Source organism: Oryctolagus cuniculus, chromosome X (assembly GCF_051225735.1).
Source record: "Oryctolagus cuniculus isolate XC-2025 breed Fujian yellow rabbit chromosome X, ASM5122573v1, whole genome shotgun sequence".
In the NCBI taxonomy this organism is placed as follows: domain Eukaryota; kingdom Metazoa; phylum Chordata; class Mammalia; order Lagomorpha; family Leporidae; genus Oryctolagus; species Oryctolagus cuniculus.
The window spans coordinates 18152685-18165230 of NC_142888.1; the positions used below are offsets into that span (position 1 = coordinate 18152685).

The 12546-nt window shown below is 35.4% G+C and overlaps 1 protein-coding gene across 13 annotated transcripts in view; it reads right to left on the reverse strand.

The window, feature by feature from the left end:
• Window positions 1–12546, reverse strand: part of DMD (dystrophin) — a 2249390-nt gene that overhangs the window by 878896 nt on the left and 1357948 nt on the right. For all 13 annotated transcript variants that reach the window (XM_070067426.2, XM_051827673.3, XM_070067427.2 and 10 more), the window contains one exon: window positions 2685–2860. In XM_070067426.2, coding sequence (XP_069923527.2) covers window positions 2685–2860 — 176 coding nt within the window. The remainder of the gene's footprint in view (window positions 1–2684; window positions 2861–12546) is intronic.

Here is a 12546-nt window from a genome sequence, read left to right on the forward strand (position 1 = left end):
CAGTGAAACCAGTTATTCTTTTTCCCCACCCCCATACAAGATCATGGCACTGCCTGCATTCTTTCCATGGATATGAACGTCAGAACCTTTGCACACAGGCCTGTTTTGTTTCAACCTACAACTTTTCTCAAAAGCTAATGGGTTTTCATTTGCCTCTCCTTTGTTTGCAAACACAATTTTGGTGGTTTTGACATCATTAAACTAATTACTATCATGGTTAAACCTATAGGTGTTTCCAGTTCTTCTGTTACTTGATCGAAGCAGCAGTGAACTTTCTATCTTAAATCACACAACTAATTGTCTGTATTTTATACTTCATTTGCTTGCAACACAGCCTGACCTTAATGGATGCCCACTACTGTTAAAATTGTTCTGAAAATTTTCTTTTCATATTTCTGATATCACATTTTCAAAGAGAAAGGTTTAAAATTATGTACCTGTAAGGCTCCAAATAGTATTCTTAGACTTTTTTTTGCCTAAATTATACTTTCTTTTATGTGTATCCCTGGACTAAGAAATATAAAATATTTATAAAAGCTGTATTTAAAGACCTTTGCAGACTAACAATACTGTTGTTAAATTCAATAGGCATTTTATTTTTCACCTGTGCAATAAATAACTTCTATTTCCTTTTAACTTCTTCTTGGGTGGCACTGAAAATATGTCATTGATTAACAATAGTTTCATGATTACAGCCCTCCTACAGTTGAGTTTAACATATTCTTTATGAAATATTATTTTATTTATTTTTACTTGATTTGTTACTAGATGCTTGGAAATAGCTGTGAGCGTATTGGTAGAACTGGCACTTACATTTCATTACATTTTTACATTTCAAAAAAATTCAAATGATATAAAAATTCTGAGGAAGCATGCCACAAAACTGATCTCAGTGGAAATTTAAATATGCTAACATTTATTTTTGAAATGTGGTGTGAAGTAGACAACTTTAAAAGCTGACTTAAAAAATCCTCAAGGAAGCTGATCTTTACTTTTTAAAGAACAAAAGTGCAATAATTAATGTAGGTCAAAATGTTCAAATGGGAGAAATTTTTCTAACCAATTATAGTCAAATCCCTAGCTATAATTAACCTACAGTTTGTATACTATTTCACAACAGAGTCAGCATATACTACTTGCTTATAAACTTAGAAGGATCTAAAATGTTAGAGCTTATTTAGTGAAATAGGTACTTTGCACCAGCTTTATTTTTAAGTTATAATTTGCATTTAGAAGCCAATAACAAGACATAATTGTGAAATTCAGGTAGATAACAGTTATCAGAGAGAATGTTAATATGCTCCATTATAATACCATATAGTAAGATATCTATCAATGATAAACATTCTACATATATTCAAGAAAATTAACCCTCCAATATATTTACTCCACCCTATGAATTCAAGATATGTGTGCGTGTTTATATAACTATACACACGTGGCAGGCTTTTCAGTGTTCTTTAATCTGCTCATTTCTTACCATTTTATTTTAGACTAGATTGAGTCTAGTATAGAAGTGACATTATACAGGTTTAAGCCTGTTCATAGTATAAAACATAGCAGTTATTTAAATAGCATGCTATTTATGTGATTCATAGAAGGATTTCAATATATGGAAGAGAGGATATAATCTTCCCAACGAAGCAGATTAACTACAGTGTCCGAGTCTCTATTTTGTCTGTATATAACCAAGAATATTTTCTGAAGCAAGTTCTAATGGAAATATATTTTTAGATTTTGTCATTAATTTTTAACTTTGGATAGATTGTATCTGTGTGTGTGAGTCAAATAATGTACCTAGCTTGTATACGGATATGAACCATGTACACTTTCTGAATGATGCAACATGAGCAAAGGAGGCAAGAAGAGATGGACAAAGACAGTAGGCATAATTTCATTATATTTTAAAGAAAGATATTCATCAATGAGTTATTCCAGAGGGCTAAAGTGCCCCCTATTCGGTAGAAGATAGATAGGACTCAAGAGTTTGGCAATAGAACTGAGTTTTCATTGTTCAAAATAAGAGTCTCAGTTGATAAATAAAGGCTGAATTCTGTTATGAAGTCGTCCCTTATGAAACATGAAATATTACCATCAACAACTGGAAGCCTAATACAAAGTTCCATTCGCAAAATTTCTATGCCTGTCAACTGCAGCAGCAGGTATCTAGCTTTCCGTGTTTTCAATACATTCCAAAGGAAAATGAAGCAGTGATTGAACCTGACAATTAGCTTTTGGGGGTTTTGTTTTTCTCTTTGAACATTTTCAGCCCATAGTTATATTTATAGTTTTTTTTTTTTTTAATCTAACCAAAGAGCTGTCTCTTCCACAAAATAGTCATTTTAATTGCATTTTCTCATCTCCCTTAAAAAATAAGTCCAATTCAGCCTGTTAAAGTTGGAATATACTGAAGGCATTCATATTTAAGCAATCATGTGTGATTTTTTTTTAAAAATAAACTTGAAAGTTTAAAATAGAAGAGACGCACTAACTAGCAACAAGTATATATTTTAGAATGAGAAATTTTTTAAAAAGTTCTTTCTGCTGTTGATTAACTGTGATTGACTCCTTAATAGCAGTGCCTTGCACCCTGCTTGTAATCTTCTTTCATGAAATCTTATTAAAAGGACAGCTTAAATAGTTCTGTTAAAATTTTAGAATTCCTATTTTATCTGTCACCCTACCTCTTTCTCCTTTCTGCCAGCTGTTTGCAGACCTCCTGCCACCGCAGATTCAAGTTTCCCAATTTTTCCTGCAGAATATTGGCATCTGTTTTTGAGGACTGCTGAATTATTTCTTCCCCAGTTGTATTCAGTGTTCTGACGACAGTTTGCCGCTGCCCAATGCCATCCTGGAGCTCCTGTAAGATACCAAAAAGATGAAACAAAAAATGAAACCCTATGTCCTTTTATTTGAGAAAAGATTAAACCATGTGCTCTCACATGCAGTTGTACTGGGAGTCAAAGAAGTATAAAAGCTCCATGTGAAAGTTTCTCTATGAACCTGACACGCCTATATCCAAAGGCTACAAGATGGAAAGACACCTTTTATGTGTCAGTAAAAAAGCACCTCTCCGTTGAGCACCAGTTTTTATTTTTGTAAGCTTGTCAGCTAGAGGATGTGATAATGTCCTACAAATCAATTAGTTGGAAACCTTCTCAAGAGCAAATTCGATTTCTTGTCCCCACAAGGATGTTCCATGTTTAATAGTCTATGAAGTGTTGTAAAATGTAAACGTGAGCAAAGTATTTAGGTTTCTTAGTGATTGTCGATATGAGAGGTGAAAAAGAACAAACAGAGTCTAGTCATAGTATTTTAAGAAAAACCCTCTGGAGATTTTTAAATAAAATTAATTGCTACATTAAAAGGAAATTTATTTCAAATTCTGTTTGCATCAATGTATTTTGCATTATAAAGCCACATAAAACTGAGAATTAATTGCTTTCAGGAGCAGCCCATCAAGGAATCCCTAAGGTATAGTAATAAATTTAAAATAATCTATAGGCACCAGAATATTTTTATGAGTCATTGATGGTGTCAAGCTTAAATATCTTCTACTTTTTATCCTGACTGAAACTTTAAAGTGTCAGAAAAATAGTTCCATTAAAAAAGGGATTATTACAACCAAGTAGAATAAAAATAAAAATGCTTTCTTGCCATTAAATGAAAATGAAAATCATTCTCTATTTGTCTTTTTTAAAAAAGATAATATAGTATTCCTAAGTAATTAAAATAACACATTATTAAATCTGAAACTTAGAAAATGAAATAATGGGGCCAGTGTTGTGGCACAGTGGGTTAAAGCCCCAGCTTGCAGCACAGGCATTCCCTATGGGTGCCGGTTCGAGTCCCAGCTGCTCCACTTCTGATCCAGCTCCCAGCTAACGGCCTGGGTAAGCAGCAGAAGATGGCCCAAGTGCTTAGGCCCCTGCACCCACATGGTAGACCCAGAAGAAGCTCCTGACTTCAGATAGGCTCAGCACTGGCCACTGTGGCCATTTGGGGCATGAACCAGAGGATGGAAGACCTCTCCCCATCTCTACCTCTCTCTGTAACTCTGCCTTTCAAATAAATAAAATAAACCTAAAAAAAGAAAATGAAATGATATATGAGAATTCAAAATATCTACTGTATTTAAATCTAAATGACTTACAAATCCTTATGTCACTGATACACTCATGTTTATAAATACCACATCCTTCTAATATATGTGATTCAAATTGTCTAATATTCACTTTAAATCCTTAAGTTATTTTTTAAGAGAGCGAGCGAGCGAGTGCTCCAATATACTAGTTCGCTCCCCCAAATGCCTATAACAGCAGGCACCAGGTCAGGTGGAAACCAGAAGCTGCAAACTCAATCCAGGTTTTCCAACTCTTTGAGCCATCACCTGTTGCATCCCAGGGTGCACACTGGCATGAAGGTGGAATTAAGAGTGGAGCCAAGACTCGAACCCAGACACTCAGATATGGGTTGCAGCCTTCCCAACCAGTGTTTTAACTGTGAGGCCAAACACCTGCAACCTCCCAAATTGCCTAACCTTATTATGTTCCCTTTCCCCTTGACCAAATACCAAGCCCATAGCAGACTCCAGTACACATCTGCCAAATGAGTGAACAAGTTAATAAATGAATGTTTTCCGAGACTGAGTTAGATCTTTCTTAGATTCTCATCCTACATAAACTTCTTGATATTGTTTTTTATGACTTCCATGTTTTTTTTTGAAAACTAGCATTTTGGCTAGCATACTTTTAGCAATTACAAAACTCCATAAATCAACAAATATGACAATTCCATTATTCCAGTGACATAGTATATCACAATGAATATAAACCTATGTCCAGTTTTTAAACTATTCATAAGCTGTCCTGATCATATGCTTTGGAATGCTTATGAGGTGTGCTCTAATAAACATGTGACTTTTGAATCTAGTTGACTTTGCTCCATTGCATGCATATATATTTTTATATATATATATATATATATATATATATAACTATTTGTCACTTAGTCAGACCAGTGTGGTATGTGATAGTCACTGCTTAGTAATAGGGACACCAGTCATAACAAAATGTATCTATTTCTATTAAACCATATATTCCTTGAAGTCAGAGACCTTGTCTTATTCATGATTGTATTAGATTGCTTAGGAAAATACTGTATTGGGTGCATGAGTGGTTTTAATAAGTATTTGTTGAGTGAATACATGAATCTATGAATAAAAGAAGTGGGAAGGAGAAAAGAAGGGTGAAAAAAAGAAAGGAGAGAGAAAGTTTAGTCTGATCACCATGGTGTCATTATTATTAATACTTATTACTGGGTCTCTTAGAGGTTCAAAGAAAAAAGCAGTTTTCTCGATTTTAGGCGGTGTATAATCAATCTAGTTGAAGAGGTTAAATACAAATGTGAATGACAACTTGTTACACTATATAGATTAGGATAAAGAAAACAAGGTGATCACTAAGTGGTAGACATGTAGACGGATGATCTCAGTGGAAAAAGACTTCTGTCAAAATTTGATAAAGAACATAGGCAATGGAGGGTTGGGGGCACTGAAAAGATCACAGAAGCCCCTTTGCTGTGCAGTCTCCATGATCTGATCAGGAGTATACAGCTGGGCTCTGTGTCACTGCATAGAACAAGAGTTCAAGGAGAGATGCAGTGCTGGGTGGATACTGGGGCCTGGGAAGAGAGGATTTAACTTTTTTATTAAGAACATTGTAATCTATTGGAAGGCAACAGAAAATGACTTCAATTTAAATACAGAAGTGTCAGGTCTAAAATGTATAATTCTGGATAATTCTGTGGTAGAATCTAGGCTTTGTTGAGACAGGAAAACATATACAACAGTTAGAACAGGAGTAAGGGATATAGGTAGTGGGGCTAAAACTAGAGTTTTGACGATAAACCAGAAAGTAAAGTATACAGGTATTATGAACCATTAAGGGAGAATCAACAGGGCATGGAACAAGCTGGATCATGCAAGTATGAGTGACTACTAAAATGGGAAAGAATTTACCTAAAACATAGAATCATGGAGGCAGGTAGAAGAGAGAGACCATGGTTCATTGTTTTGTACCTCCATCGGTTTATAATACTTGTATTTATTAATTTATAGCTTTAAAATGCATGGGGTACATATTAGATACTGTTATGAGTAGTGCTTCTCAGACTTTAATGTGAATGAGAATCTCCTGGAGATCTTATTAAACTGTAGACTCTGATTTAGTGGGTTTGTAGAGGGGCCAAAATGTTGTATTTCTAAAAAGCTCTAAGGGGATGGCAATATTGTTGCTTCAGAAACAATACTTGGGGTCATAAAGTAATGGAGTGAATGACTTTTTGAGTTTTTGTTAAGGAATCAAGATATTCTTAATGCTGTTTATAATACCATACACTTAGATGCTACCTCAGAAATTTTATCTCAGCCCTTCTGCCTTGTCTTTTTGATGCTGATATTCATGATTACCTCTACAACCCAACTGTAGAACCAACCAAGGTTTTATGTCTATTTTACCGGATAAGAGACAGAATTGAATAGCTAAGAATGAACAATACTTTGAAATCGTTAGATCTAAATCATATATGTGTATATGTGTGTATGAGTGTGTGTGCATATACATATAAATCAGTATTTTAATTTTTTTTAATTTTGTCAAAGAAGAGCTCACTAAATAATTAGCTGCATTTGTGTGAGAAGATTTTCTAACCAGGAAAATATTTGCAGGTTGTAAATTCAATAAGGGTTTTCAGTGATAAAGCAAGACAAAGCAAAATAATGGTTCAGAATAGGAAGTAAAAGTTTGCATGTGATGCTTTATATTTAGCCTTTTGGCCACAAAATGATAACATCTGTGGCTGGCACTGTGGCATAATGCATCAAGTTGCCGTCTGTAGCGCTGGCATCCCATAGGAGCGCTGGTTTGAATTTCAGCTGCTCTATTTTCAATCCAGCTCCCTATTAATGCACTTGAGGAAGCAGTGGAAGATGGCCCAAATGTTTGGGCTCCTGCATCCATGTGGGAGACCTGGAAGAAGATTCTGCCTCTTGGCTTTGGCCAGGCCCAACCCTGGCCCAGGCCCGGCCATTGCAGCCATTTGGGGAGTGAACCAGTGGATGGAACATCCCTCTCTCCGTATCCCTCTCTCTCTGCTTCCTAAATAAATAAATCTAAAATAAGTGATAACATCTGACTTACAAAATTAAACGTAAAATCTCAATCAACTTTATTCACTCAGTGAAAAACATAAGTTAATTTTAATTCTATAGCCTCTAAATATTTGACATATTAAATGATTCATGACCAAGCTTTGGTTTCATATTAATGTATTATTTTCATAGGCATCCTTGTCTATTTTTCTGGCAATTAACATCTAGTCTTAGTTTTAGACAGAAAGAAAATCATAATTAAATCTACTGGATTATTCCTCACAGTTAGAAAGCTTATTGTGTTTTGATTCCAATATTAAAGCATTCATTCTTAAAAAGGAGTGCATATCAGGCTCCTCTGGGGAGTTTACAAGCTATAAAAGCCCAGAATTCTACCCTAAGCCTACTGAATCAGAATCTCTGGGAAAAGGGACAAAGGCATACAAAAACAGATATACTATGAAAGAAAGGGTAGCCTAGAAAGACGTGGAAAGGGTAGGAGAGCAGGAGGGGGCATGCTTAGAATGACTGTATTATTCTCAACTTCCTTTATGCTTTTTAAATTGAGAAGTGCTACCAAATTATAGAAAATAACACTGTCATGTCTAAGTCCTTCTAGTCCACTCAAATTGGGGAAATGAAAGAGGAAATATAAGCAAAGAAGGAATTGCTACATTTTTATAGAGGGAAGCATAAGAGAAAAACAAGCCTCTATCTTTTATATGAAAACGTTGAATAATTTGAAAAAAAGATATTTGCAAAGCTTTCCTAGACTGCATGAACACATAATAAATAGAAAATAAAATGTGACAAATGAAGAAAAAGAACAAGCTAAGAAGCGGTTATGAGAAACTGTACAATGACAAATTGGATGAGCTATGTAGGAGATAAAGAATTGGCAAAACAAATCACAAACCAGTGACAAAAATAGGGAAATAGAAGATATAAAGTTGGGAGAAAAGATAAAGACTGTGAGAAATAGTGGGAAGAAAAAACTTTCATGAACAAATATGTCTCAAGAATCCAATCCTAAGGTTTACTTGTAATTATGTTAATGAATTATTTTGAGACAGATTAATCATTATTAATCATTACTCATTGGTCAGGTGAAAATATGTAATAATATAATACTATTTGGGGCAGGCATGTGGCCCAGTGATTAGGAGCCTCAACACCCGTGGTCCATATCAGAGTACCTGGGTTTGATACCTGGTTCAAGCTCCTGATTTCAGCTTCCTGCTACAGCACACCCTGGGAGGGAGGGGTCATGGCTCAAGTGGTTACTGTGGGAGACTGAATTCTGGACTGAACTCCTGGGTCCTAGCTTTGAAACCAGCTGGGGGCTGTTGCAGGCATGTGGGGAAATGAACCACTGGAAAGGAGCTCTCGCTGCGTCTCTCTGCCTCTCTCCTCAAAACAAACCAACCAGCAAACAAACCAGCCTTGTGGAGAACTGAGAAATTTGAAGATAGCGTTTCATAAAAACATGGTGCTTTCTTCTCTTTCTGTCCTGATTAACACCATTCTCAGTGTTTCTCTGTTAGTCCCCAGTATTGAAGAGATAAAAAAAAAAAACAGATTTTGGTGTTTTTCTCAAAGATAAATTAAACAAGCTTGCCTGTCATGTTCTTTCTTAAACTATATAACAATCATTGTCTTCATAGATTTTAATATGCATCAGAAGGTATCATTCAACTTTTTTCAGACGGTATAAGGTAGCTAAGCAAACAGAAAAATACCCAGGACACATAGCAACAGCAACAGGTCACATGGAACTTAGTCCATCTGTGGACTGGATGATTTTAACCAGGTGAAAGAAATAGTATTGACTCTGTGGGAACATCTGATGTGGGTAGTCTGAAGGACTGAAAGATGGCTACAATTCAGGAAACCCAGGAGTTAGATGGAGAGGGACACAAGAGTGAAAATATAATATATAAATAATAGGAAGAATGAGAAGAAACATGGAAATGGCTTAAACAAATGACAATTTTGAGTAAAGAATGAGAGATGTAGGAGATGAGAATAAAGGTTAGAAGTCAAGGCGACCCCCCTCCCCATAAGAAGAATCAGGCCTATCAACTCCAAGATCAAGTTCAAACATGCTCATACAGAAAGGAATCAGTAAAGGATATCTACATTCTCTTCTCCCTTCTCATTTTGCAGTCTGCTCTCCTGTCACTGAGCTTTCAAGCTTAGCCCCAACTGCCAATAAAACCAAATGGTTCTCTTGCTTAACTGTTCCCTCTCTTTGGTGGTCCTTCAGGAGCCCTAGAGGAAGATGAGTGCCCCTCTTCTCTATAGGTATTTATAAACTGTTTCTATTTAGTGTCAGCCATGCATTTACCGTACTTTACAGCTGAAGTTTCAGTAATAAGGAGTGTGGTTTTTCTCTTGACCATAAAATTTCTGTACGAATTTGAGCTATCCTACAGATTGGACTTCTCACTAAGAACCTAGAGATTTTGTCCTACTAATTTGCAAATTAAATCAAACAAAATAGGAGCAGTGTTTGCAAACGAATAATCAGAAATAAAATGCACCTTTTTAGTCTTTTCTTTCTCCTGGACTAATTTTATTTTCATTTCAGTTAACTTTTATTATGCCCCAGTAATAAAAATGCTGAAACCATATGGATATTTTCATGAGTTTGTCATAGGAACTGGAGGTAGGAGAGGGTCTTGTTAGATTTCATCTAATTTTTTTTTTTTTTGCTCAGTGAGATATAATAGTAGATATATTCATTGGTACAATTCCCCATCTGCTCCCGATAATGGTTGCTATAAAAGAATAATGATAATTCCTCCTAAAACTGGAATTAGACTGTTCTTTTTCCAAAGCAAACATCCTGCCAATGAACTAAAGGAAAATTATGTACAGTAGCGATTTATTTTAATGGGTATTTGCCTAATATCAAATTACAATGAAATTTCCTTTGGATGTGTTTATTTCATCAACATCAGTGATATATGCATTCATTATTACCACTGCTATTAATGTTGATACCAAATGAATTCATCATAAAGTTCTTTAAGTATTACATGCTTTGTAATATTCTCTTAGCCTTTTTACCATTTCTTTCCTCCCAAAAATGATGCCCTGGGCATAATTTTTTTTTAAAAAAACATGCATTCCTCAATTTCAAACAGAAATTCAACACAGAAGGATATGAAAAGGGAAAAATATTTATGTGTTAAATTCTGCCTTGGGGATCTGAAACTGAGAGCTGTACATTAAATCTCTCTCAGATAGGTCTTGGCATTAGAATATTGTTTGCTGAATAATTTGAAGCCTTTAGATGTGGCTTGCTTACACCTGCCATTCTCTGAGGGCAACTGAATCGCTTTTAAGAAAACTGTTGTTATAAAGTACACAACTTTGCAAAGTGAATAGGCTTTACTTTATTAAAATCAATGTTAGCGCTCTCTAGGTTCACAGATTTATTCAGTCCTCATCCACTTCCAAATCATTTATGAGAACTTCAGGAGAAATAATTGAGAACACTGAAGAGCTATTTTTCTCCCCATTTATTTAGATTTGTTAGAAAACAAATTGGTCTTTCTCTGATAACAAGGCAGCTCTTCTCCATGGTTATACTTCTCTTTTATTAAGTGATCCCATTTATAGCACACATGACTTTGGGCATACATTTATTTCTTACATAATTAATAGCATATTTTGAATACCAGAATTTTTCCAATAGAGATTTTTCATCATGGAGCATATTGCATATAACCCCCAAAATACGCTCTTATGACAGAATATTTGAAAGCAGAAATAAGTCTTTTAAAATAGCCTCTGTCTGGCAGACTTTTGGTTATTAGTTAACTCACTGGTTAAAACACATTGCATATCTGAGTGCCTGGGTTCAAAGCCTGCCTCTGATTCCTGACTCCAGTTTTGTGCTAACGCAGACCCTGGATGGCAGCAGTGATGGCTCAAGAACTTGAGTCCTTGTTATCCACATGGGAAACCTAGATTGAGCTACCTGGTCCCATCTTCAGTATCAGCTGTCATGGACATTTGAGGAGGGAAGCAGTTGATGGGAGCCCCTACTCTGTCAATCTATCTATGTATCTCTTTCTATATTTTTGCCCATTGAATCAATACAAATTTAAATAAATCCCTTATCTCCCTACTTTCTAGAAATACTATTAATTTGTAGTTACACAAATAATTATCCAAAAGTCATCTGGTAGGGAGAGGGGGATACAATATATGTGTGTATACAGAAACAGCAACAAAAGTAAAAAAAAAAAATACAATGTGTATTTGAATTGATTACTGATTTGAAATGTTTCATTAAAAGATCTAGCCTCATTGATTCTGCCAAGTTTTAGTACCCTATTGGTATTTGCCATGCCTATCAAATATTTTAAATCCATGAGTCAACTATTTATTGAGCACAACCTATTGGCCAGGCACTTTGCTAGGTGCTAGTCATCAGTGGCTGAAAAAGGAGGAATGGATTAGAGAAGCTCTGGAGTAGAAATAAGAGACACCATGGTGGTTAAAGTGTAGGAAGAAGGTAGCTTGGATTGAGAAGACCATGGTGGAAATAGAAAGAAGTGGATGGAACTATGAGTTATTTGGGAGGTAAGTAAATAGGACTTAGACATTTGGACATGTACTGAGAATAGGAATAAAGGAAAGATTATTGACTGGGTATTTGAGAATATTGGTATGGAGCATAGAGAAGAAACTACACTGAAAATTAGAGTAAAGTGGAGAACATTACTGAAGGAACTAAGTTGATAAAGTAAGGTTTGTCATTTGGGTTTGACTCCGAATGTGGTTGGGTTCTCCATTTTTACTGAAATGATTATGGACAACTTCAAAGCAAGTAATCATGATCCAAACATATTTTGGAGTTCCCTATTTGCATGCTGATTGCTACACAGGACAGAAAGGAGTGATTTTTTCAGTATTGATCCTCGATAGATTGACAACATTTTATTGCCATTTGCTGGCAAGCAGATTAGTTAACATCATGGTGAGTACAATATAGAAAGATGGAGGCAATATGACTCCTTACAAATTTTGAAAAGCAAAAAAGAATACTGTTCTCTCAAAGTTTCTCGTGTTTTCCGACCCTAAATTTCACCCCCTGATTGGTAGAAATCAGTGGTCAAAGAGGATTTCAAAATATACTAGTGTGGCTCTTTAAGGAATTAAAATTCTTTCTATTCTGTATGACGTGCAAATTCCATATATTTTTGCTATGGTATATATTCCAGATGCTTGTTTAATATAGGTAAATTATTCAGTACAGGTAAGTATTTTTATCAATGCAGACCACTTCAGATATGGAGGGTAAGTATTCTGTGTCTGATGGAACATCTGGCCCATGGGCCATATAAGGCCTGGGAAATCATTTGATATGGCCCTGCCAAGGC